The following is a 27,957-nucleotide window of genomic DNA, read 5'->3' as shown; positions in this document are numbered from 1 at the left end:
AATGTTGATTTACCAAAAGCTCATGAGAAGTAATCATCAGTCCCACCTCATGATCCTATGATTATAGAAAGATGCATAACACATAAACTTTAAAAAATGAACTCAAGTATACCTTTACAAACATACCTAAATTTGAACCTTGGTTAATACTTAAAACTTTACATGCACCTAATTTGTGTTTACACGAATTTATATTTGGAAAAGTTACAATTGCTTTCATACATCCATGGAACCATTCTCGTAACTCTTCAAACCCTATAAATATAATCTATCATTTTGTGTTGACATAAAGACAATATGCAATCTATAAATTTCTTATACATGATAAATATTTCATTTAACTCATCAATTAAATAGCATGATTTGAAGATTTTGGGAATTACAAATCATAATATTTCAATTAATCATATATTAATTTGTATAAGTTGAATAGTCTTGGGAGTTTCAAATGCATGAGGTTCAAGGAAAAATGTTTGTTTTATAAGATACTAGGTGAATATTTGCATGTTGCGCAAAAACACCTATACAGTTTAAGTCCTTACAAATATATGTTTTTTAAAATATAACAATAACATTGTAGTTAAATTTGATATAATAATTTTTATACTAAATTTATATAATATATTAATTATTTTGAATTGTATGATGATATATAAATCTATTATAACTTTATAATCACAATCATTTGAATGATTTCTACCTAAGAATTACACATGAATAAAATTAAATATAATATATGGTTTAATGTTATTTATAGTTGTTATTGTTAAGTAATTTTTTAAAATTTATTTGTTTAATGTTTTAATTTCTATCATTATAATTATTTAAAACGTCCAATATTATTTTTTTTATTTTAAAAGTAACAATATAATTATTTATATAGAGTTATTTTTAACTATTTTTATTGTAAGTTATTTTAAGCTACTCATATGGAAGCTTTTAACGATTATAAAAACATCTTTAGGGAATAATTTAGTTAAATTGAGTTTACAATTTAGTTTTTGCATTTATAACTACAATTTATTACTTTTAACTATTTACAAAATATTCTTTGTTTTTTTAAGTAAAATTGAAATTTATATTTAAGTTGACATTGTAATATACATAAACACCTATATAGTTGAAGTCTTTACAAATATATGTTTTTTTAAATATAACAATAACGATGTTGTTAAATTTGATATTATAATTTTTATACTAAATTGATATATAATATATTGATTATTTTCAATTATATGATAATATATACATATATTATAACTTTATAATCTCACTCGTTTGAATAATTTCTACCTGCGAGTTATAAATGAATAAAATTAAATATATGATATGGTTTGATGTTATTTATATTTATTGTTATTGTTAACGAATTTTTTAAAATGTATTTTCTTAATGTTTTAACTTCTATCATTATAATTATTTAAAATATCAAACATTAATTCTTATTTTAAATGTAACAATATATTCATTTATATAGAGTTATTTTTAACTATTTAGTATTGTAAGTTATTTTAAACTACTTATTTGAAAACTTTTAATGATTATAAAAATATATTTAGAAAATATTTTAGTTAAATTGAGATTACAATTTAGTTTTTTGTATTTGTCACTACAATTTATCGCTTTTAACTATTTACAAAATATTCTTTGGTTTTTAATTGGAACTGAAATTTATATTTAAGTTGACATTGTAATGTTATACCTAAGTTAACAATTGAAGTATTTTGTCCAAACTGTTCAAAATTTGTAGCTTTAAACTGATAATGATTTATATAAAATAGAATATTATATCTAATAAATTAAGTATGATATGTCAAAAGTTAAGGGCATAACTTTATAAGTAGAAGTAAATATATTATTTTAAAATTAATATTTAGTTTATTTATGATTACACTTTAGGTTTGATATTTACTTAACCTTATTAACCAACTTACAATCATTATTAGAATGACACTACAATTTATCACGTTTAACTATTTAAAAAATAGTCTTTGGGTTGTTAATGTTAAACTAAAATTTATATTTAAGTTGACCTTCTAATGTTATGTTTAAATTAATAATTTAAGTATTTTATGAAAATTATTCCAAATTTGTATCTTTAAAATGAAAATGGTTTACATCCAACAATGTATTAAAACTAATAAAATAATTATAATATGTTAAAAGTTAAAAAACATAACTTTATAAGTAGAAGTAAAGATATTATATTAATATTGAAATTTAGTTTATATATGATAACACTTTAGGTTTGATATTTATTTAATCTAATTAATCAAATTATAATTATTATTAGAAAGAAATTGAAAAGTCATTGGAGTTTCAAATGAATGTGGTGAAAGGAAAATACATGAGAGTTTCAAATGAATGTGGTGAAAAGAAAAATGTTTCCTTTATAAATATACTAGGCGAATCCCCACGCTTTGCGCAAAAATAGAATTATATAGTTAAAATAATAACTTTTACCTAATTATTATTTAATATTTCTACTTTGAAACAAAATGTTAGTAGTAAAGCAAACATATAGTTAACATATTAGTTTTATTAAATATCATAGTTTAATTTTTAAGTCATTGTGATATATACAATTAATTGATAATTTTATAAATCGTTTAAAATTGTATAAATTATATATCAAATTAATGATAATATAACGGGTAACAAAGCGTATGAACAAAAATATGAACTGCAACTTTTAGTAACATAAAAATAGAAAAACATCTATTGTAACATTTATATTAAAAAAGATATATTTACAACGAATAATAAAAAATATGAAAAATAAACACTATAACTTTTAATTAACATAAAAACACTAAAACATCTATTATAACATTTATATTAACTCTTCATATTTAAATAACAAATCTCTTCAAATATATTAATGTTTTTAATAAGCAAAACTTTACAACCTTATAAAAGAAAGGAAAATAAAAAGTTATTAGTGATTACTAATTAATAGTCATAAGTTAAAAACTGTTGAGTTGTAATTAATAAATATACATAAATTAGAAACTCTTGAGTTGTAGTATGAATATCAAATTAATGCGGTACTTGGAAATGTATATATCACTATTATTATTATTATTATTATTATTATTATTATTATTACTATTATTATATTTTTCTAAATAATTGGTTTTGATGTATAATTTTAATCCCTTCAATTATTAAACATAAAGATATTTAATTATAAATTATACATATGTGCATATACATGTTAAATAAATCACATATAATATATACATTTTCGTAAATCTCATATGTAATTCTTGTCGTAGTAATATGGATAAATTATTTTCATATGAAGAACACATCATGATAAGTCTATCATAATTACATATCAAATGTTCAAAATTATGTTATCTTTTAGATATTGTTTTTTAAATATGTTGTATAGGATAACCCAACAAAAAAATAATAGAAAATAAACATAATAAAAATAGAAAAACTACAGTCAAATAAATAAGAGCATTGGGTGGTTAAATATATAAATAAAGATGTTACATAAACATACATTTAAATCAAAAGAAAAAACTAACATTCGTCAACTTTGCTCAAACAAAAGAAAACCTATATCCATTTTATGAATCTTCTTTCTTCATTTAACATCATTCAACCATAGAAACTTGATGATAATTCTTCACTAACCTGCAATCAAAATATTTTTCTTGAAAAAGAAGAAGCAGAAAGATATTCCAAGCAAAACATTAATGTTTGGAGAGTCACATTCAAGATTGAGTAATACACACAAATCACATATAAAGATTAAATGAGAAACTGAATATAAAGAAAGAACAGAAAAGCTTCATTTGTTTTGGTTGAAAGAAAAAATTATATAACAATTACCATCAATACGACATAACCCATTTCTTCAAATCATCATATTTGGATCGTGAATGCTTCAACTATATGAAAACTTTTGAATCACAATATCTTCAAATCCTTCTTACATGTAAGATTTTATATAACACAAAAGACACAAAAGATTGGCCTTTTTATAGTAGACTTATCACTAAATGCTAATTAAACATAATATAAGTTATAAAACTTTTGAGTTGCATTAGTTAAAAAAATGGGGTTTCAAATGAATGTGGTTTGAGAAAGTTAAAAAATGGGTTTCAAATGCATGTGATTCAAGAAAAAATGCTAGCTTTATAAATATGTATGACAATGATAATGATAATGATAATGATAAAGATAAAGATAAAGATAAAGATAAAGATAGATTACTTCAAATTCTCACAATATGAAGAAAAGTGACAAGAATCGTAGACCTAGAAGTGTAGACTAGAAAGATTGGAACTTGAATACTCACAAGGATCGAGAATATGCTCAAGATGGTGATGATGAAGTTAACCTGTTGGATCAATGTGACATCCCCATTTTCACGGCCAGAAAAGACCGATTTTGTTTATGCTTTATAAAAATCAGAGTACTTCATTTTATAAAAATGTTGCGGAATTTGTTCCCAGAAAAACATGGTAAATACGTTATTAAAACATTTTCGAAGAAACGTATTTATTTCATTTTAAAACGTTTGGGACATCATCGTTAATACAGAAACATAAGCATAAACAGAACTTACAATTATTTACACTAGTGATCTACATCTCTTTAAATCTCTCAGTGTAATGTCACTTCATATCAACACTTGTGATATAAATAAACTGAGTGGGTCAGGTTGGGAAACCTGGTGAGTACATAGGGTTTTCAACCCACAATAATATAATTATTATGTTTAAACAATCAAACAATCAACCTAATTACCCATCCCCATTATCTTCTTTATTCTTAAGGATCTACCCTAAGAATCAGCTATTTCTCATTCATTCATTCCTAAGGATCATCCTAAGGAAACAACATGAAGTCCATTGTTGCCAATGACACATTGGTCAAGCGCAGCTGCTAATATTGTCACTTAGGCTCAGCTGCCAGAATTAGGACATTTTCTATGAGGCGCTTCTGACGATATTGACCTTTAAACACTACTGTCATGGTCACAAGGCTCCCTATTAGGCGCAGCTGCCGATACTATCCTTAGAGCGCAACTGCAAGGATGTTTACCGTAGATCTAAATCATCTACGGGTTTTGGCGTAGCTGCCAGTGCTCATCTATAGGGTACTAGGTCCACTGCTGCCAATGTATACCTATAGGGCACTAGGTCTGTACTAGTAATGTTCCTCTATTTCAGCTTTTATCCATCATCATTCATCTACCCATGTTTTACCCAACATATTTTGTAGATATAAAATACTTTATACAGTTTACATCATTTAAAACATGTATAAAAATCTTTCACCAGCATAGACAACAAGTATTCAGACAATATGCACACATAACACGTAATTTATATTAAAATATTTCATATCTATGTGTAAGATGAAAGAGACCATGCACTCACAACACGTAAATTATATAATAAATACTTCATATCTATGTGTAAGATGAAAGGGACCATGCACTCACAACACGTAAATTATATAATAAATACTTCATATCTATGTGTAAGATGAAAGGGACCATGCACTCACAACACGTAAATTATATAATAAATACTTCATATCTATGTGTAAGATGAAAGGGACCATGCACTCACCTGAGAAGGTGGTGACTCGGTACTCGGACAGCGCTTCGTTTACTTTAAAATAATTTCCTTCGACGAAACCTAGTATTATCACCAATAGATTTTAGTCTATTATTCGCCGAGACTAATTAATAGTCTAGCTATTATTACTATTATATAAGCGTTAAAAAAATACTTATATAACCCATAATAATAGCCCAAGTATTTATTATATGTTCTTAATAACGTTAACATAATTAAATAAAAACTATATTAAAAATAGCGTAGGCGTAGCTCACTTACAGCGGGTTTTATAGAAAACCAGGCTTTGCTTGGAGCAGTGTTTCCGAGCCGAAAAGCTCTTCTTCTCGGAGCCGTCGAGCACTCCGAGGCTTCCGCCTCGTGCTAGGGAGGTTCCCTAGGCTTTTCGGGGGATTTCGGGGCTAGAGAGAGGTTCTAGAGAGAGAGTAAAGAGAAGAAAGAATGGGAAAGGTGTGAAGAAAATGAGGGTGGGAGAGGTGGTATTTATAGGGTGAAAATGGCTGAACTTGGTGCCACATGTCACCATCTAGTGGCAAGACTTGGGGAGAAAGCAATGGCCAAGATTGTGCCACATCACCCATTTTCGCACAACACACTTCCGACTTCTAAAATCCGTAACTTTCACATACGACCTCCGTTTTTGACGTTCTTTATATCCATGCGTAGGTAAAAATAATATCTACAACTTTCATTTTGACTCCGTCGGCTAGTTCTCGACCGATGTTAAATTTAACAGTACGAGGCGTTTAGACTGTCAAATGACCGCGAAGAATTCGTAACTCCTTCATACGGACTCCGTTTTCGTCTGACTTTTTACCGTTGAGTTCCTATTAATGATATCTTCAACTCTCATTTATTTCATGTAAGCCAAAAACCGCTCGAAATAAAATTCGAGTTTCGGGCTGTACACTGCTAAGCCGAATCTTTGAAAAATCATAACTTCCTCATACGAAGTCAGATTTGGGCGTTCTTTTTATCGACGCTCTTAGTTTGACATATTCTACGACTTTTGTTTAGATTGCTAAGGCTAAAAAGTCTTCTATCGTAAATTCACTATTTACGTCTTCCGGTGCCGTATCGGTTTTGCCGTAAAACTTCGGCGGGCCATAACTTCTTCGTTATAACTCGGATTTCGGCGTTCTTTATATGTACGGAAACCTTGTGACATATTCTAAAACTTGTTTAAGACTATTCATTCTAAATAATCTTTTGTCGAAAAGTCATTTTTGACCCCTATTGCCTCTAACTTGACTAGCCCGGATCTGCGGGCGTTACAATTATCTCCCCCTTAGGATGATTACGTCCCGGAATCATCAACGAAACAGGGCTCGTATAATGACTCCATACGTCATCTATTCATCCTAGTTAATAATTATAACTTCTTTATTCCTTCGAGTCTATCTTTTAGACTTATTGTCTGTAAGTAGTACTTAATTGTGCACCTGCTATCTTCTTCAGGTTAGACTCTAGATTACAACGTATCATTATGTGATGCTCGTTTAGACTTAGCTCTTTTAGAGTTAAATTCTGAAATAAACTATGCCTTCCTTCACGTTCTAGTGTGATATAATCACACTTTAACATGTAGCATTTCTAGCTACCAACTTCTTTAGCATCGAGCCGATACTTCTATTGGCCGCTTTGATTTCAGTTGTTTGGTTAAAGTCGGACGCTACATCAAACTTGGTTCTCTAAACCACGTAACCTACTCATCGTAGTCGGACTCAATGTGACATGACCACTAGGGTTGGGATAACAACAATCTTCTTAGTCATTACCGAAACAATGGTAACGGCATACTTGAATAAAACAAAATCAATTACTGGCTTCTTGGTAACCTTGTGACTTTCCCTGATCCAAGTGTGATTCCTGTGCTTCCAGTAGTATAGGCCTCTACTACCATTCACACCTACTCATACTCGTCCCAAGTATTGTCCCGTAGTTTTTCCAAGTCACCATACAACAACTTAACACATCAGATAACAAAACAAAGGTTTTATATTATTTCTTGAAACTGTTACATAGGTGTTCAAGTTCACCCTAGACTATGCCTCTAACGGGCTACATCGTGAGGTACTATCTACACGATTACTCCATAACTCGATCCTCGGATGTCAAGCCTTCACTCTTGAATCCTTGCATTGTCATCTGCTTCGTCAAGGATCATTTGAAATGCTCTCGCCTTTGGCTTTGGTGGTACATTTGGCTTTGTAGCCCCTTCTCTCTTTGGGCAGTCTTGTTTGAAGTGTCCTTCTTCTCCACACTTAAAGCAGACTTCTCTCTTGGTTGTGCATTCGCTGGCGTAATGACCAGTCTTCCCGCATTTAAAGCATTTCGTATATTTAGAGCATTTCCCGATGTGCTTCTTTCTACACTTGTCACACCATTGCGTTCCTTCTTCAAACATCGAGAATTTTCTCTTCTCGCTGGACCTTGAAGATCCTTCAAACTTTCTCTTCTCGCCAACCTCCATCTTGCTGGAGGCTCTTCCCTTGATCATATCTTTGACAGACTTGGCAGCCCAGATAGCTGCCTCTAGAGTAGGTGCTTGACGCACTGGCACCGCGTACTCCCATGGAAGTCCTTTTGCGTACTTGTCGATTTTCGTCAGCTCATCCGGAACAAGACGCAAGGCGAACTCCATCTTCTCTGTGAAGTTGTTGGTGTATTCATCGATTGACATGCTTCCCTTCTTCAGGGTTAGAAACTGGTTCTCTAGCTCAAGCAGGTTTTGAGCTGAGCAGTACTTTCGTTTGAATTGCACCAGAAATTCTGCCCATGTCAGTTGCAGAGGCTCATTAGGGCTCAGAGTCTTCCCCAAGGTATTCCACCAACGTACAACGCCTCCTCGAAACTGACGCGCTGCAAATGTGGTTTGTAGCTTCCCTCTACAACCGCATGTCATGAAGGCTAACTCCATCTCCGAGATCCAATCCATGACCCCGATCGGATCCTCCTTTCCAGTGAAAGTCGATGGCTTGCAAGTCAGAAAATCCTTGTACTTGCATCCATTCCTCTCGACCTCGTCATCTTGGTTGTTTTGTCGAACTATTGGTGGGTTGACTTGACCAACAGTCCCACTGTAGTTTCCTTCCTCAGTCTGCCCTTCGTTCAACTCGGGCTGTTCGATCTGAATAGTGGCTTCCTCACGATTTTGCTGGAGCAAACATCTAGTTTCCTCCATTTGACAATCCAACATCGCTTGGATCATCGCTTGCACTCCGGCCATTGTGACTGACTCAGGGGCGGCTTCCATCACCGGTATTTGCTCAATCACTGGGGGTTGGTTTCTGTTCCCATTTGCATTCACGTTTCCGCTACGGGTTCTTGCCATCTTGATCTATACACCGAATAAGGTGAATCTAGATCTTTACTTAGGATTGACGGTTAAATCATCCTTATCACTCCGAAACGTTTATATGCTAGTTCTAATATCGTAGTCGTACGTTTAGAATCCTAAACACATAAGGTTTCCAGATCCGGTCGGTAACACACCATAGATCCGGACAACTAACAGCATATCAGGCACAAGTATTTAGCACATAAAAGCATTTTAGGCATAATTCCTAAAATAAGCTAGTGCTCACACCTCACAATCATCGCTTTGCATTCTAAGTTTAAGTCTAGAAATAAATCCATATTCCTAGTTCGCTTAAACTAATGCTCTGATACCAACTGTGACATCCCCATTTTCACGGCCAGAAAAGACCGATTTTGTTTATGCTTTATAAAAATCAGAGTACTTCATTTTATAAAAAGGTTGCGAAATTTGTTCCCAGAAAAACACGATAAATACGTTATTAAAACATTTTCGAAGAAACGTATTTTTATTCATCTTAAAACGTTTGGGATGTCATCGTTAATACAGAAACATAAGCATAAACAAGACTTACATGTATTTACACTAGTGATCTACATCTCTTTAAATCTCTCAGTGTAAAGTGACTTCGTATCAACACCTGTGATATAAATAAACTGAGTGGGTCAGGTTGGGAAACCTGGTGAGCACATAGGGATTTCAATCCCACAATGTTATACCATATATATAGTTTAAAATTCACAAAATATACAATTTCACCATACATATATATAAACAACTCTTATCCCACCCCATCGATCTTCGCAACGAGGCTATCCATACTCTCGGACCTAAGATTAGTCGTTTTACCTACTCCATACTCTCGGATCAGAAATGAACGAATTTACCAAATCCATACTCTCGGACTAGGGACGAATGACTAATCCATACTCTCGGATTAAAGATGAATGATTATGCCTAATCCATACTCTCGGATTAGGGACAATAGCTAATCCATACTCTCGGATTAACGAATGATTATGCCTAATCCATATTCTTGGACTAGGGACAATGACTATGTCTAATCCATACTCCCGGATAAGTGACATATACTAACTTCTATTCTCTGAGTTTAACTCACTTGTACTCGTAAGAATATACTACCCAATATTCCTCATATTTAATTTAGGTCTACTCTTTATCCTAAATTATCAAATATAATCAGGTATGTTCTTTAACACGAATTTCAAGCAACATCAATTAACTCGCACATAAACATATAATTAATATTTCAATCAATACTTGTATTAAAATCATGTTCATGAAAGGGACTATGCACTCACCTGAGAAGGTGGTGACTCGGTACTCGGACAGCGCTTCGTTTACTTTAAAATAATTTCCTTCGACGAAACCTAGTATTATCACCAATAGATTTTAGTCTATTATTCGCCGAGACTAATTAATAGTCTAGCTATTATTACTATTATATAAGCGTTAAAAAAAAATACTTATTACTATTATTCGCCGAGACTAATTAATAGACTAATTATATGTTCTTAATAACGTTAATATAATTAAATAAAAACTATATTAAAAATAGTGTAGGCGTAGCTCACTTACAGCGGGTTTTATAGAAAACCAGGCTTTGCTTGGAGCAGCGTTTCTGAGCCGAAAAGCTCTTCTTCTCGGAGCCGTCGAGCACTCCGGGGCTTCCGCCTCGTGCTAGGGAGGTTCCCTAGGCTTTTCGGGGGATTTCGGGGCTAGAGAGAGGTTCTAGAGAGAGAGTAAAGAGAAGAAAGAATGGGAAAGGTGTGAAGAAAATGAGGGTGGGAGAGGTGGTATTTATAGGGTGAAAATGGCTGAACTTGGTGCCACATGTCACCATCTAGTGGCAAGACTTGGGGAGAAAGCAATGGCCAAGATTGTGCCACATCACCCATTTTCGCACAACACACTTCCGACTTCTAAAATCCGTAACTTTCACATACGACCTCCGTTTTTGACGTTCTTTATATCCACGCGTAGGTAAAAATAATATCTACAACTTTCATTTTGACTCCGTCGGCTAATTCTCGACCAATCTTAAATTTAACAGTACGAGGCGTTTAGACTGTTAAATGACCGCGAAGAATTTGTAACTCCTTCATACGGACTCCGTTTTCGTCTGTCTTTTTACCGTTGAGTTCCTATTAATGAGATATTCAACTCTCATTTATTTCACGTAAGCCAAAAACCGCTCAAACTAAAATTCGAGTTTCGGGCTGTACACTGCTAAGCCGAATCTTAGAAAAATCATAACTTCCTCATACGAAGTCAGATTTGGGCGTTCTTTTTATCAACGCTCTTAGTTTAACATATTCTACGACTTTTGTTTAGATTGCTAAGGCTAAAAAGTCTTCTATCGTAAATTCACTATTTACGTCTTCCGGTGCCGTACCGGTTTTGCTGTAAAACTTCGGCGGGCCATAACTTCTTCGTTATAACTCGGATTTCGGCGTTCTTTATATGTACGGAAACCTTGTGACATATTCTACAATTTGGTTAAGATTATTTATTCTAAATAATCTTTTGTCGAAAAGTCATTTTCGACCCCTATTGCCTCTAAATTGACTAGCCCGGATCTGCGGGCGTTACATCAGACAATATGCACACATAACACGTAATTTATATTAAAATATTTCATATCTATGTGTAAGATGAAAGAGACCATGCACTCACAACACGTAAATTATATAATAAATACTTCATATCTATGTGTAAGATGAAAGGGACCATGCACTCACAACACGTAAATTATATAATAAATACTTCATATCTATGTGTAAGATGAAAGGGACCATGCACTCACCTGAGAAGGTGGTGACTCGGTACTCGGACAGCGCTTTGTTTACTTTAAAATAATTTCCTTCGACGAAACCTAGTATTATCACCAATAGATTTTAGTCTATTATTCGCCGAGACTAATTAATAGTCTAGCTATTATTACTATTATATAAGCGTTAAAAAAATACTTATATAACCCATAATAATAGCCCAAGTATTTATTATATGTTCTTAATAACGTTAATATAATTAAATAAAAACTATATTAAAAATAGCGTAGGCGTAGCTCACTTACAGTGGGTTTTATAGAAAACCAGGCTTTGCTTGGAGCAGTGTTTCCGAGCCGAAAAGCTCTTCTTCTCGGAGCCGTCGAGCACTCCGAGGCTTCCGCCTCGTGCTAGGGAGGTTCCCTAGGCTTTTCGGGGGATTTCGGGGCTAGAGAGAGGTTCTAGAGAGAGAGTAAAGAGAAGAAAGAATGGGAAAGGTGTGAAGAAAATGAGGGTGGGAGAGGTGGTATTTATAGGGTGAAAATGGCTGAACTTGGTGCCACATGTCACCATCTAGTGGCAAGACTTGGGGAGAAAGCAATGGCCAAGATTGTGCCACATCACCCATTTTCGCACAACACACTTCCGACTTCTAAAATCCGTAACATTCACATACGACCTCCGTTTTTGACGTTCTTTATATCCACGCGTAGGTAAAAATAATATCTACAACTTTCATTTTGACTCCGTCGGCTAGTTCTCGACCGATCTTAAATTTAACAGTACGAGGCGTTTAGACTGTTAAATGACCGCGAAGAATTCGTAACTCCTTCATACGGACTCCGTTTTCGTCTGACTTTTTACCGTTGAGTTCCTATTAATGATATCTTCAACTCTCATTTATTACACGTAAGCCAAAAACCGCTCGAAATAAAATTCGAGTTTCGGGCTGTACACTGCTAAGCCGAATCTTTGAAAAATCATAACTTCCTCATACGAAGTCAGATTTGGGCGTTCTTTTTATCGACGCTCTTAGTTTAACATATTCTACGACTTTTGTTTAGATTGCTAAGGCTAAAAAGTCTTGTATTGTAAATTCACTATTTACGTCTTCCGGTGCCGTGTCGGTTTTGCCGTAAAACTTCGGCGGGCCATAACTTCTTCGTTATAACTCGGATTTCGGCGTTCTTTATATGTACGGAAACCTTGTGACATATTCTAAAACTTGGTTAAGACTATTCATTCTAAATAATCTTTTGTCGAAAAGTCATTTTTGACCCCTATTGCCTCTAAATTGACTAGCCCGGATCTGCGGGCGTTACAATCAATGCACCAAAACACCATTTTCTTCTTCTTCAAGGCACCAAGAATACCAAAATGAACTAAAACTCTCTAATGGAGGCTAAGGTTTTGAGGTCGACGGTTGGAGGTTGAAGAGGAGGCCCTAATCCTCTACAAATATTGCTTAAATATGGGAGGAACCCTAAGTTTACGGGCTTGGTACAGAACACCTGCCATACCGTGGCCAACTCATTGCTACGTCATGACACTCACGTGTTCAATTTATTCCATGCCATATCATGGGCTTCCTTGCACCACATCGTGACACATAGTTTTTCCTAAAACTACATCTTTGGTCCATGATAAATATTATACTAAACCAATCTAGGACACGGGTGTTACAAATTTGAATTTCATTAATAATTTCTGTTCGTTAACCTATAAAAACTATTTTTATGTGTTTATTTTTATATATTTGTCGGTATAATTAATGATAGTCAACGATTCAACTTTAATTTAGAATGTTATTTCGTTACTTTTAAAAAAAAATTACATGTTTTTTATAAACTTTTCAGTTTAAATTCGAGTTTGTTTATGTTTTGACGTTGTTTGTTTTTAACTTTTTTAATTTTATTTCTACATTTTTGTGTTTAACTTTATGTATATTCCCTACATATGAGACGAATCACATATATTAACTTTCGTTTGTTAATTTTTAAAAACACATTATATTAGAGTTTCATTTACATTTTGACGTAACTTTTTTATGTTTTCCTGCTTACTTTTATGTACGTGTTTTTTTCGTTCGTGTTTTCTTTACATCGAAACCTAGCTTTTATCAATATAATCATCAAAATTCAACTTACAAACTCGAAAATGTATTATCTTTGAGCTTGTCTACGCTTCGACTTAACTTTTTTTTTTTTTACGTATCAGTATAGATTCAAGTTCATCTACATTTCGCAAAACATATTTTTTTTAGCGTTTTCGTGCTTAACTTTATGGAAGTTTCATACGTATGACTTGGGTCACATATAATACATTTTGTGTTTAACTTTATACGTTTCTTAAGTATGTGACCCGTCTCATACTTAAGAAACGTACATAAAGGTAAACACAAAAACGTAAAAAAACTATGTCGAAACATAGACAAACTCGAATTTAAACCGACAAGTTTATAAAAAAAACATGTTATTGTTTTTTTTTTAAATTAACAAAATAAAGTTTTAAATTATAATCGAAACGTATAAAAATAAAGACATACAAATAGTTTTTTTTAGGTTAACAAATGGAAGTTATTAATGAAAATCAAATTATATATAATATTGAATTAAACAAAAAAATTTATAAAATAAAGGAGTGAAAATAACATTTTTTAAAGTTCAAAATGAAAAAGTCAAAATGATATTTTAAAAAGTAAAAGCGTGGAAAAACTACAAACTCATAAACATAAGAATATAAAAAAAATTATATAAATAGATCTTATAGTTACTCATAATCACAAACTCAGTCTCTACTATTTGAAAAGACTAAAATACTCTCACACTAAAAGATTGAAGAATAACGATGTCCGCAAAAAAGATCATTCACGTAAGTTTTGAAAACCAAAAAAACTATGTTCGTCAAAAAATTAACAAGGATTAAGTTTGTGACGTTTGGTTAACCACATAGATCATATTTATAGTTTTATCCTTTTTTTTTAATGAAAAAAAATATAATAAATTTAAAAACTTACAAAGCAATTGTAATATGCTAGACTTAACATTGCACGCGTTCATATAAAATAAAGAATCTATATGTAAAAGATATTTTAACTAAAAGTACTTTTGAAGTTCAACAAACTTGAGCTGCTTTAAAACATTATGAACGAGTTTTAGAAAACTAATTAAAAATATATCAATATTAAAATGTGTTTCTTTATAAAAAAAAGTAATTATATTGAAGATATTTTGTATTTAAAATCTAGAACATGGCTTTATATTTTAAAATATATAATTTTTTAATTGATTATATGGTTTGCCCTGATAAACCGTCCTAAAAAATTCGTTACCTTTTATTTAATAAAAGTTTTGCCAACATGTGATAAAGATCTATGATTGTATCTTTATAAAATTGATAAAGCATATGCAAAAGTACTATTTTATTAGTAATTTATAATTTATAATATAATTTTAAAAGACGTTATTTAAAATAAATAATGAAAACCTAAGTTATAGTAAAATTATTTGTAACTTTATATAATAAAATAGCAAACTTAAAATATATTTAGAAAAAAAAAAAAAAAGGTATTCTCGTCGACGTTAACTTTTTTATTTTTACATGATGGCATTGGCAGGCTTCCAGAGATTTGGGCACGTTGCACATAAAGATACTTCCCATCATTTTCCTGTAATTTAGTTTCAATAAATGTTCAACCAATCAACCCTATAAATTCAATCTCCAATCGCACTCTCAATTCATCTCTTGATTCAAACACCGCATTTTAACGGATTACGCTCTCACATTTCTTTAATCCTGTAAGTATCAATGTTAATTTCGTTTCTTTTCATGATTCCATCTTTGAATATTATATGTATGCTTTCTGATTCTTCGAAATATTTTGAACACATTCATTTCGCTCCTTCTAAATCGTAAATGCTATTGAAATTTTAACGATTTTGGTTTTATACCTTTTGATTCTGATCTTGTGTCTGTTGAATGTTCTTGATGGTTAATGGATCGTATTTACCCTTCGCCTAAATTTATCGCTTAGAAATTGCATTTTGTTATATCATTGCAATCTCTATTTAACATCGACGCCATTTTTTTTCTTTACCATGATTATTTAGTTTGGCAAAGGTAAACGGAGAATCAAATTCAAACACATGGAACTATAATATGAGTTTCGTTTGCTCTATCCGATTTAAAACTTGAAATGCTATTGCTTTTCCTTTACTATTTTGATCGACTTGTCCATTTTGGAACATTAATACTTGTCGAATTTTCTCCATTTTGTTTATTGATACCAAGTTTCCTTGTTTTGGGGGATTACATCAAATGAACTTCTTTTAGATTATTAATTGAGATCGATTAGTTTGTGTAAAGTTTTGTATTCCTTATATCCATGTTTGTTTGCTTGATCTGCTTTAAAACATGAAAAAGCTGAATATTTCTTTAGTCAAAAGGATTTTTTGGGGTTGTTAGTTAATGCAAGGTGTTCCTTTGGGGTATTTGATAATCGAGTTAAATGAGTTTTCTTTTAGTTTTATATTATTAATTGGTATGAATTTAAACCCTTTATAAACCACATACTTTTCACAAGAGTAGCTTTTATTTTGACTGTCTTGATATTTCTTTAAAATCCAATATTCTTCCATTCATAAATGTGCAAGTAACACTATGTTACTGAAAGATCTTTTATGCTTAATTATTTTCCCATAAGAACAAAATTTTAGTATCTTACTTTCTGAATTTGGGATGCCAGCTAAAATTTCAACAATTATATTCGCATAGATTTTACACAATCATTCAATATGGAATACGAAAACGGATACCAACAACAGATCCCGACATCAAAATATGAATGCCTTCTCTTTGGTAAGCCTCTAAATTATTTATCTTTCATATATGGTCAAAGCTTTTGCAATGTCAATTTATAATACCTTCTTTTCTTCACCTTTAGATGTCGATGATACCCTTTATCCTCTAAGCTCCGGATTATCAACACAGTGCACCAAAAACATAAGAGGTATTGCATCATGCATAATGCATACATTCATGAATTTTCTTGATCGTTGCATTTTGTTAAATAGTAAACAAAATTAACTCATGATGTTTGTTACATGAATACATTATTTAGAGTATATGGTGAATAAGCTTGACATAGAGGAAACCAAAGTTCCAGAAATGTGTGCTACACTCTACAGAGATTATGGAACAACAATGGCTGGTCTTTGGGTATAATCTCAACTGTTAACCATGAACTTTATAAAATTATTAAAAAAAAAAAGACTTAACTAATCTTTTTTACAGGCACTTGGCTATGAATTCGATTATGATGAATACCATAGGTACCAAATCATCATATTTCCAACTTCTTTTTTATCTCTAAACAACCTTCAAAATCGTAATTTATATAATCTTCAATTTTTTACAGTTTTGTGCATGGAAGATTGCCCTATGAGTATCTAAAACCCGACCCGGTTCTCAGAACTCTTTTACACAGTTTACCCTATAGGAAAGTGGTAAGCTTTTTCTTTCCTTTTCTTTAATGAAACACACACACTTTATAGTTTCTATGAAAACTCATGTATATATTAAATTTTCACCACAGATTTTTTCAAATGCAAATGAAGCCCACGTGGCAGAAGTTCTTCACAGACTTGGATTGGAAGATTGCTTTGAAGATGTCATATGTTTCGAGTCTCTAAACCCTAAAAACCAAATCATCAATTCCGATTCTCCTAAAAGCTCTGTTACTGGATATGATGATGTCAGCAAAGTTTCTGATGTACTACCAGAAAGCCCCATTGTCTGTAAACCCTTTGAAAATGCATTCCAACAAGCTTTCAAAATGGCAAAAATTACCCCTCATAAAACTGTAAGTTATCTTAAATCTCCATTTGTCTCATTTTCCTCCATTCTTAAGTTTTCTTGATGAATCTTGAAAATTTTAATTTTTTTGGGTTTCAGTTGTTCTTTGATGACAGTATACGCAATATACAGACAGCAAAACTTACAGGACTTAGTACTGTGTTGGTAGGTTGATTTTTGGATTGAGTATAAAAAAAAAAAAGTTGATGTTTTTTGTTTTGTTGAATATTTTGTAATGATTTTTTTTTTTTTTTTTTTTGGAAAAAGGTTGGGTGTTCACAGAGGAAGAAAGGGGTGGATTATGCTTTGGAGAGTATTCATAATATAAGGGAAGCATTGCCAGAGTTGTGGGAGTTGGTTGAGAAGTTGAAAGATGGTCGCTATTCTCAAGAGATTGGAATCGAGACTCGTGTGCAAGCCTAGATCTACATTTGTGTTTTTCTTTATCTTGCTTCATGTAATTGTCCATTTCAATTATTAATGTAAATGGTTTTTTAACTTTAAAATGTCAAATATGTAAATTATCTACTTCAATTTTGTTAATAAATGTGTTAGGTTTGTGGTTCTGAGCCTAAGATTACTCCCTTTGGCATGAATTCGACGAACCACTCACCAGTTATGAGTTATAAGAAAAGGAAAATTAAATGAATTTTGGTGAACAAAACCACCACCACAACTCAGGTCACACATTTTTTGTTATTTTTGAAAACTAAAACACGTTTCTCTGTTATGAATATCAACAACCCGTGTTAAAATTCAGTCGTTCCGGGTGCAAACTCTTCAATCAAGATAACTACGTTGTCCAGATCATAAGTGTAAATCAATCTACCTTCATTTTTTGTAATCATATTATGTATTATAATACATGCATTTATCATTCATTTAATTCTATCCATATCCAAGAGTTGTGTAGCGTATTTCATTACATGTCATGTCTGCTTGAGGACTCCAAATGCTCTTTCGATATTATATATAGATGATTCCTGTTTTTTTGTGAACAACTTTGCCTTTTCAATTCGAGGTATCGAGTATGTCCTCATAAATGTAGAATAATCAGGGTATATCTCATCACAAAGATAATAACCATATTTGTACGAATGATCGTTCACCATGAACGACATATCAGGTGCTTTGTCGGTTCAAATATTGTTTAAAATAGGGGATTGATCAAGAGCATTAATGTCGTTGTTAGACCCCGCAACTCCAAAGAACGAATGTCATATCTATAAATCCTGAGACGCAACAACTTTTAGTATTATACTTGGCTCACCTATATCACCCCGAGTAAATTGACCATTCCACACATTTGTACATTTTTTCCATGCTACATGCTTAAACTCAAGGCTACTAATCATTCTCGAAAATCCATGCCTCTTTTCATGAGCCAAATATAATCTCTCAGTATTACGTGTAGTAGGTTTACACAAATATTCTTTGTGATAAACCTCATACACACCTGCGCAAAGCCAATCTACACAATCAATCGCGGTCCTTTCAGATACTTTCAAGTACTCGTCAGATGCATCAAAAACTATATCGTATCCCAAATATCTAAGCATAACCGTATATTTTTGTATACTACTAAAACTCATTCTTCCTCTAGCATCAAATTTTTGTTTAAAATAATCATAATAGGCTTCTAAAGCATTATTAACCAAAAGGCTTCTAACCCAGCGGTATCCGGTGTTGCCCTCCTTCTTTGAGTTAGAAGGTTCAAGTCCTATTGTGGACATAGGTTGAATAATTTAGGAGTAGTTTAGTGTATATATATATATATATATATATATATATATATATATATATATATATATATATATATATATATATATATTTGTATTTGCCGTTAAAAAAAGCATTATTAATATGTAAAAAAAATATAGTCTTATTTAGACAGGAACAACTCATCATTATAAAGACAATTATCGGTAAACTAATCACGTGTCAATAAGTCATGTGTAGTTTGACGATCTCGATTGACAACCGCTCTTGTATGTATAACATCGGTACGTTCTTCATCATGTATATGTTTCACAACTTTGAAGAATGTCGAGATAATTTCTCTATCATCATCCGAACCAAAATTCGTGAAGAAATCAATAAATATGATTTTTTAGAGTGTGTAAAATAGATGAATGGTTTGGATGTAAATGTTGTGTTTATATAGATAAGGTTTATACATTTAAAAAAAAATAAGAAAAAAAATTAGTTGTTCAACTGCTAGTCATGGACCACGATCATGGTTGCGTAGACCACGACCATGCCTAACCACGAAGGTCCGGTGTGGTGCACGAGCAACGATCATGGTTGCGTAGACCACGACCCTTCTCGTTGTGGGTGTTGCATAAGGCCTAATGTTGTTGTCACTGCTCTGGAAAATATGAAAGGGTATCACCCTGAAGGTTGATGTCCGGTGTCAAAGCTTTGGAGCAAGGAAAAACAAAAAGTCACCTTAAAAGAAGACGTGTTGGATTTATTTTGAAGCAACTTGTAACAAAGAAACAAAATCTAGGTTGAAGATGACTACATCTACGGTAAAATTTGATCATTGGTTTTGTTTCAATGATCTTATTTCTACCAATTGAAAAAGGGAGGTGCTCATCAATATAATGTCTAATCTCTTCAAGTGTAAACTCGAGATCTCCATTTAGGCACCATCACGCTATTCAACACAATCTCTCAAAACTTCACATAAACCCAAGAATTACAAGGCCTTCTAACCCCTTATCCAATTCCAACACCTCCCATTATTCCATCTCATCACCAATCCAAACCTCCTGTCAAAACTTTGTAGTATCACCGCTTCAGGGACGGCTCAACCAGTTTGGGGGCTCTAAGCGAACAAAAAATTTAGGACCCTTTGGCTACTGTATTACAAATGAACAATCTGTAAACTGGAATCAGATTATAGATTAGTGGAAATACATTTGTTGTAAGAGCAAACCTAGTTCCGACATGCAAACTGATTTAGAATACACTCAAGTCTGTAATAACAGAGATATGTAAACCATACCGTTAATCTATATTTTGTTACATAGTATGATCATATATACTTAATAAGCATATAGAAAAAATAGATATCGCAATTTATAACATCTAACTTTATCTAAACTGCAAACTAGACACTTGGAATCTAGATTTGCAGACTTCCACCCTCTAATGATCAGTACACCAACTGCCAAACAATCACAAGACTTGCAAAAACAAAATGTGTCCACAACTAAACGAATATGGTTGAAAAACAATGTCCTAAATCAATAATTGTCCATTTTATAAAAGATATAATTGGAATATGCAGTAATTAATATGTTTATTTTCAAACATATATACTAAGAAAATAGGACAGGTGACATTGTAGTCCAGTTTTTCAGAACCTAGAAGTGTCAAAATCAGTAAAGACTCTTCACTCGAGGTATTTAGATTATAAGAGAGTTGACTAAAAAGCTCATTAGAAGTCAAACTGTCCAAACCTTTTAGATTCATATAGAAAGCTACCAATTCAATCAACCATGGTGATTGCATCACATCCAAGTGTTTTTCTTGTAATTTGGAAATAATGAAACAAGCACCACAAGAATCTTCGGATACCAAGAGTAAAATGAAGATGAACAAGTTTCTTTACTCTCAAACTAATATAATGATGTAGGAAAATTACGTTGGTAGGATTCATACGGAGGAATCTGATTGAGATCATCATCAGGATTTTCATGCCTGAGAGGATCAATGGAAACTTTAATATGTTGATGATGTCTATAAAAGTTCGAATCGTTCTTGAGCTTCTTGTACTTAAAGTGACGCATGTTGTTTTTTGGATCGAAATCAAGAATCGGAGAATGGAGAAGGAAGATGGAAAATAGAGAAGGGATTGAAAGAAGAAGAACACTAGAACAGAGGTTGGGTTTTGTGGAAATCATTCGCATTTCGTGGAAATTGAATCGTCACTGGTTGCTCTTGTTGATTGTAGTCAAGTCGTGCATATTGTTGCTAATATTGTTCATTGTTCATAAGACGTTGTGCAACATCCATTGATTTTAAAAACTGAGCCCTTTATAATTGGGGGTCCTAAACCCTTACTTAAATTTTTATATAGTAAAGCCGCCCTGCACCCCTTCCCTTTTTTGAAACCGAGCAATGGGCAATGATATTTTTTCATGCATAGTTTTTAGCCAAAAAGAACGTGGAACGAAATTACGTAGCTTTGATGTAAATGATGAACAATTCAATTTCAAATTCAACGATGTTTAATGCTTCAACGCCGTCAATTTAATATTTTGAAAACCAATTCAACAAATTTGATTAGAGGAATCTATATTTCCGATTATTTGGTTGCGATTTAGATAGTTGGTTTTCAGTATTAGTTAAACCGGGCAAACTATATCAAGAAAGCGACTTACGGATTTAATTAACCCGGTAATAAACATGTAACTTGATGTTTTTCTTCACTTATAAATATAAATGACCAAAAAAGAAAAACAGTAAATTGGTATCTATGTCGATGGTCATGAAAAACGAAAGTAAAAAATGTAGCAAAACGACAAATTGGTTTCCACTTCTAATCGCTACTGTAAAGTATAAAGTATAATCATCTGTGGGTTTTTTTTTTTCAACAGGAATGCAATAAGTTGAATTATAATAACTTAAAAATTACTTGAATCTAGTTAATTAATATTACAGTTCTTAACACATTCAAATACATAATAACAATATACACCATCGTTTACACAATAAGTGTATCAAATACGTAATACCAGACTCCCATCATTAAAATTCACAATTACAAATGAAGATTAATTAGAACCATGATGTTAGATCTAGAACACAATTGTAAATCTAAGCTTTCACATGAGTCTCAATTCCAACCTTTCGAGAATAGCGACCACCTTTTGACTTTTTGACCGATTCCCATAACTCCGGCAGTGCTTCCTTGATGTTATGAATGCTCTCTAAAGCATAATCCACCCCTTTCTTCCTCTGTGAAAACCCAACCTGTTTCCAAAAATAAAAAATCATATAAAATAAAATACAACAAAAAACATCAACTTTTTATACTCAACCCAAAAATCAACTTACCAACACAGTATCAAGTCCTGTAAGTTTTGCAGTCTGTATATTACGTATACTGTCATCAAAGAACAACTGAAAACCCAAAAAAAAAAAAAAAAAAAAGATAAAATTCAAGATTCTTTACGAAAACTTATTGCAAGTCTTTGTTAATGGAGGAAGATAAGGATAAATGGAGATGTATGATAACATACGGTTTTATGAGGGGTAATTTTTGCCATTTTGAAAGCTTGTTGGAATGCATTTTCAAAGGGTTTACAGATAATGGGACTTTCTGGAAGTACAACAGCACGTTTGCTGACGTCATCATATCCGGTAACAGAACTTTTGGGGGAATCTTGGTTTTTAGGGTTTAGAGACTCGAAACATATGACATCTTCAAAGCAATCTTCCAATCCAAGTCTGCGAAGAACTTCTGCCACGTGGGCTTCATTTGCGTTTGAGAAAATCTATGATGTGAAGATATATATCAATACTTTGATACAAAGATTTTTTATAGAAAATATAATTTAAAAAAATCATAAGGCTTACCACTTTTCTAATGGGCAAGCTGTGTAAAAGAGCTTTTAGAACCGGGTCGGGTTTCAGATATTCATAAGGCAATCTCCCATGGACAAAACTGTAAAACACCAATATATTATATTATATGACATGATCGGATTTTGAGGATTCTGTGGAGATATAAAAAAAGTGAAATAGGATGGATGATGTAGTACCTATGATAGTCATCATGGTCAAAATCATAGCCAAGAGCCTGAAATTTTTTTTAAAAAAAAATTGATTTTAATTTTAAATTTCACTATTTTATAAAAAAAAAAATGGTTTAAAATTGAGATTTTACCCGCAGACCAGCCATTGTTGTCCCATAATCCTTATAGAGCTGAGCACACATTTCTGGAACTTTGGTTTTCTCTATGCCAAGTTTTTTCACCATATACTCTAGAAAAATTTATTCATGTGATGAATATTATAAGTTGATAAAAAAAGATGATTAAGAAAGGTGATGAATGTATGTAATACCTCTGATGTTTTTGGTGCACTCTGCAGATAATCCAGAGCTTAGAGGATAAAGAGTATCATCAACATCTAAAGAGTGAACACAAAAATATTTCAAAATGCTATTAAAAGTGCAAAAATCATAGAATGTACAAAATACATTTAGACATTAGAGCCTTACCGAAGAGAAGACATTCGTATTTGGATTGTGGGATCTGTTGTTGGTATTCATTTTTGAATTCCATTTTAAAAATAATCTGCAAAATTATATAAAAATTTAGATCAATTGACAACCCAAAAGAATCCTTTCAACTGAAGAAATAGTCGGTGGATATATTCATTTTAGAAATGGATCAAGCACCGAACTTCATGGATAAGGAACAGAAAAACACATGCAAACTTATTCATCTTAATTCGCAATCTAGAAGAAGTGCATTTGATTGAAAATGAAGTAAAAGTCATCAAATTGTCAATCCCCCAAACAAGAAAACTTTGCATCGATAAATTCTTCCATTTGACTGAAGAAATTCATGATCAAAATTCAAACATAGACATCTCCATCGATTAGTGAAGAATACAATAACCAAAAATCATTCAACCATCTAGATACAAGTTCCAATGACCACTCCTCAAAGGATTTTTGAACGGAAAAACGCACAAACTACTTTAAGTTTAAAAATCCATCGATCAAAGTTAAGTCAAAACAATAGTCGTATGCGATTGAATTCTTCCCCTGTCCTACAGTTGTAGCATCCATTGCAAAACAATTGATCACAATCGGAAATTTTAATCGGGACTTGTGTAAACAGTGATTCCAAATGGTATAAAAAAACATTAACAAAATTTAAGCAAATCAGAATCCATGCTTCTTAACAAGAACTTTTCAAGACACAAAAAAGCAGATCCAAAAGGTGTATGAACAAATTTTGTAAAGTAGGAAGTAGCATTTACGATTTGAATAAGTAATCGAAATCAATGTGTGAAAAATATATAAAAGAATCGGTAGACATATAGATATGTATATAAATCATTAGAAACGAACGAGATTAACATCAGAAACTTACAGGAGAGAAGATGATGGGATAATTGGGGATGTGAGAGTTATGATGGGGGGTTACAAATGAAGAGATAGGCAATGAATGTTGTATTTATAGGGTTTAGAAAAAGCGTATGTGGGCGGTTGAAGACTGAAGTTTTTGAAACCAAATAGAGGAGGAAACCGATGAGAAGAAGGTTCGACGTGGCGAAATCTCGCTGCAATATTTTAGGATATTTTATGTTTGTTTATTCGGTGACTATTCATATATGAACACGTGGATGAGTTTGTATAAAGTGAAACTTTTATTCATATTTTAAAATTTTTACATTATTGGAGAAAAGAGAACTCAAATAATAAATTCGTGTAAGTTAAAACCTTTTGAAATGCATATAATCTTATAGAGAATCTTCAAGAAAATCTTTATATTTTTATTTTATAACTGATTTAGTTTATATGTTTTTTATTCCTAAAAAATAATAATTATTTGTATTTTGATATTTTTAATCGGTAAACGAATAAGATGATTTTTTTTTTTTTTTTTGCAAATATAATATAAATTTAAGGATTTTTCTTAAATATATTGTTTTTAATCTTTTTAATATTATATTTATTATCTTTGTATAATTTTAATGTTGTACCACACAGAGTATTATTTTATTGTTATTTTATGTTATTTCTTTATTATTATCATACAATATTATTTAAAAAAAAAAAAAAAAAAAAAAAAAAAAAATCTGAAAATTACAAAGAAAGTTAAATTAGAGAAAAAAAAAACATTTGTTAAACTAATGATATCAAATTTTTTAAAATCACGATCTTGATTCTAGGATCGTATGATCATTTAGGTAAATCGGGAAAATTACTTAATAAAATAATATATTTGTTAAACATTTGTTACCCCTTTAATTTATTAAACCATATACATTTAATCATGATTTGCTACTCTATGTAAATTGGAAAAATGAATTAATAGAGTAATATATTTTTCACTTTATATATAATTAGTCATTAATATATTTTTTTTGCAAATTTAGTCCTTAACATTTTTTGTAGCAAAAATAAGTCATTGTTGTATTTGTATACATTCAATATTTATGATCGATTTTTAGATTTTACTCACGACATTCTACATGTGACAATTACTAATGAGGTGTTCGAGACTGTTGATGTTTATGGTCATCACGACCTCGACTGCTTGGTTGCTTAGGTCTTATGGTTTGAATTAGGTATTGTGTTCTAAAAATCGTAACTTCTTTATACGATCTCAGATTTTAACAATCTTGTTATCCACGTGTTCGTATTTGAGTCTACAACCACTGTCGTTTAGATTACTCATGTTAAAAAATAATATATTTTTACTTACGATCTTTATATCCATGTGTTATTTATGAATGTATGTATGAACATTTTTTTATAACTTTTTAACTGGAATAATCTAAATTAAAGTTGTAGTATACTTAAATACAAACACATGAATATAAAGATCGTTAAAATTCAAAATCGTATTAAGAAGTTACGACGTTTATAACATAAGACCTATGCCAGACCACAAGAGAGCTAAACAACCAAGCAACTGAGGCCGTAGTGACCATAAGAATCAACAGCCCTAGACACCTCGTTAATGATTGTCTCACGTAGGATGCCATGAGAAAATATAACACCCATAGATTCAGACTAGTCAATTAAAATAAAATAAGCTATAAAAATGATTTTTTATAGAAGACTATTTGGAATAAATAATTTTAACCAAAGTTATACTATATATGACAAGGATTTTGTACATATAAAGAACTCTGAAATTTGATTTCATATGAAGAAGTTATGCCTCTTCGAGATTTCGTGATTAAACCGATACGACTCTGCGTATTGTAAAAAGTAAAATTTTAGATGGGTTGATTATAAACCTAAGTAATCTAAACGAAATCCGTAATAGTCGTAAAACTGAGAATGAGAATATAAAGAACACCTAAATCTGACATCTTGATAGGAAATTATGATTTTTAAAAGTTTCAACGAAACAATATTCGACTTAGAAACTGAAATTGAAATCGATCGATTGTTAGGAAAAAATATAAATGATAGTTGAAAATCTCGTCAATAACTATCTGTCAATATAAAGACAGTCGAGAACGGATATCATATGACAAAGTTATAAATTATATACGAGCTTTAGCAGGCTAAACTTACTAAAAATAAATAATAAAAAAAGTGAGAATTATCCGATGGGATCTAAAGAAAGTTTTAGATCTCGTCGATAGCTATGCATAAATATAAAATACGTTGAAAATGGAGCTCATATGAAGAATATATGAATTTTTGAAAAAAAAATAGATTTTTTCTTGCACGGCCGCGCGAACAGACAAGAGGCGCGACACGCTTCCGACCCACCATAGGATTTCGACACATGTTGCCACTCAACAGGTGCCACGTTACCCCTTCCAACACTAAGTGCGGTACGCCCAGACAGAGTGTGTGGCGTGCACTGCTTTCCTACCCCTATAAATTGACCAAAATTTAGCTTATTCTCCATCCCTTTTCTTTTTATCCTATTTGGAGCTTTTCTATCTTTGTAACAACGTAAATTTTCAAAACCAGTTTTTTATTTTCAAAACACATAATCTCATATATTATATTTCATAAAACCACACGTGTCACAAGTGTCAACATAAATCCACAATAAAAATTAAATCTCAGAATCCTCAATAAGGCCTCGAACAGGTGTGTACAATTATGTTGGTGTCTTCCCGCGATCCTCAGAAGTACCTAAAACACATAACACAATAACACGGTTAGCACAAAGGTTAGTGAGTTCCCCAAAATACCATGTACATGACATTAGCCACTTGAGGCTATAACAATGTAAGACCCTCCGGTCTATGTGTCTCAGTGGGACCCTCCGGTCCCACAGCTCGTTAGACCCTCCGATCCGGTCTGGTTGAGACCCTCCAGTCCCATGGCTCGTTGGACCCTCAGATTCGGTCATAATATAACATATATCATACAGACAATACACAACTCAAGTAAGCACATAAGACCTTCCGTTCACACATAAATACCACTTTAGGTAAAGTATAGTGAGAAGACTTACCTCGTAGCTAGCAAGTAATTGACACGTGCTCAAAATCTCATATTAGCCTCTGCCTAATACATTAGATAAGTATCTCTAATCAATACCCCACTCTTACTTAATTACACCACAAGACCTCTTATTCTCGTTCTAACCCTTGGGATGGGTAAAAGACTATTTTACCCCTTCATGGTCTCAACTCCTCATAAGTGACCCATCCTCAAAGTCAA

The 27,957-nt window shown here is 31.9% G+C and overlaps 2 protein-coding genes and 1 pseudogene across 4 annotated transcripts; 1 reads left to right on the top strand and 2 right to left on the bottom strand.

The window, feature by feature from the left end:
- The first annotated feature begins 15,371 nt into the window (after positions 1-15,371).
- Positions 15,372-18,133, top strand: LOC145012937 (uncharacterized protein C24B11.05-like). 2 transcript variants are annotated; one of them, XM_078971734.1, is made up of 9 exons: positions 15,372-15,511; positions 16,488-16,571; positions 16,657-16,722; positions 16,834-16,931; positions 17,007-17,044; positions 17,131-17,218; positions 17,308-17,574; positions 17,667-17,732; positions 17,835-18,133. In XM_078971734.1, the coding sequence occupies exons 2-9, from the start codon at positions 16,508-16,510 to the stop codon at positions 17,988-17,990; spliced, it is 843 nt and encodes a 280-aa protein (XP_078827860.1). In that variant the 5' UTR covers positions 15,372-15,511; positions 16,488-16,507; the 3' UTR covers positions 17,991-18,133. The 2 variants fall into 2 exon arrangements, with proteins under 2 accessions (XP_078827860.1, XP_078827859.1); XM_078971733.1 differs by having other exon boundaries at positions 16,459-16,571.
- Positions 18,134-20,476: 2,343 nt separating this feature from the next.
- Positions 20,477-21,273, bottom strand: LOC145009907 (putative E3 ubiquitin-protein ligase BAH1-like 1; annotated as a pseudogene).
- Positions 21,274-22,205: 932 nt separating this feature from the next.
- On the bottom strand, positions 22,206-24,830 carry LOC145010910 (uncharacterized protein C24B11.05-like). Of its 2 annotated transcripts, XM_078969481.1 has the most exons (9): positions 24,686-24,830; positions 23,803-23,878; positions 23,646-23,711; positions 23,467-23,564; positions 23,342-23,379; positions 23,157-23,244; positions 22,820-23,074; positions 22,635-22,700; positions 22,207-22,550 (listed from the first exon to the last, which is right to left on the bottom strand). In XM_078969481.1, exons 2-9 carry the CDS (start codon positions 23,864-23,866, stop codon positions 22,395-22,397), a joined length of 831 nt encoding a protein of 276 aa, XP_078825607.1. In that variant the 5' UTR covers positions 23,867-23,878; positions 24,686-24,830; the 3' UTR covers positions 22,207-22,394. The 2 variants fall into 2 exon arrangements, with proteins under 2 accessions (XP_078825608.1, XP_078825607.1); XM_078969482.1 differs by lacking the exon at positions 24,686-24,830 and having other exon boundaries at positions 22,206-22,550.
- Positions 24,831-27,957: the final 3,127 nt, after the last annotated feature.

The sequence above is a fragment of the Lactuca saligna genome, chromosome 8 (assembly GCF_052625555.1).
Source record: "Lactuca saligna cultivar CGN05327 chromosome 8, ASM5262555v1, whole genome shotgun sequence".
Taxonomy (NCBI): Eukaryota; Viridiplantae; Streptophyta; class Magnoliopsida; order Asterales; family Asteraceae; genus Lactuca; species Lactuca saligna.
Note: the sequence above shows the minus strand (reverse complement) of the source record. Positions and strands in the feature narration are given on the sequence as shown.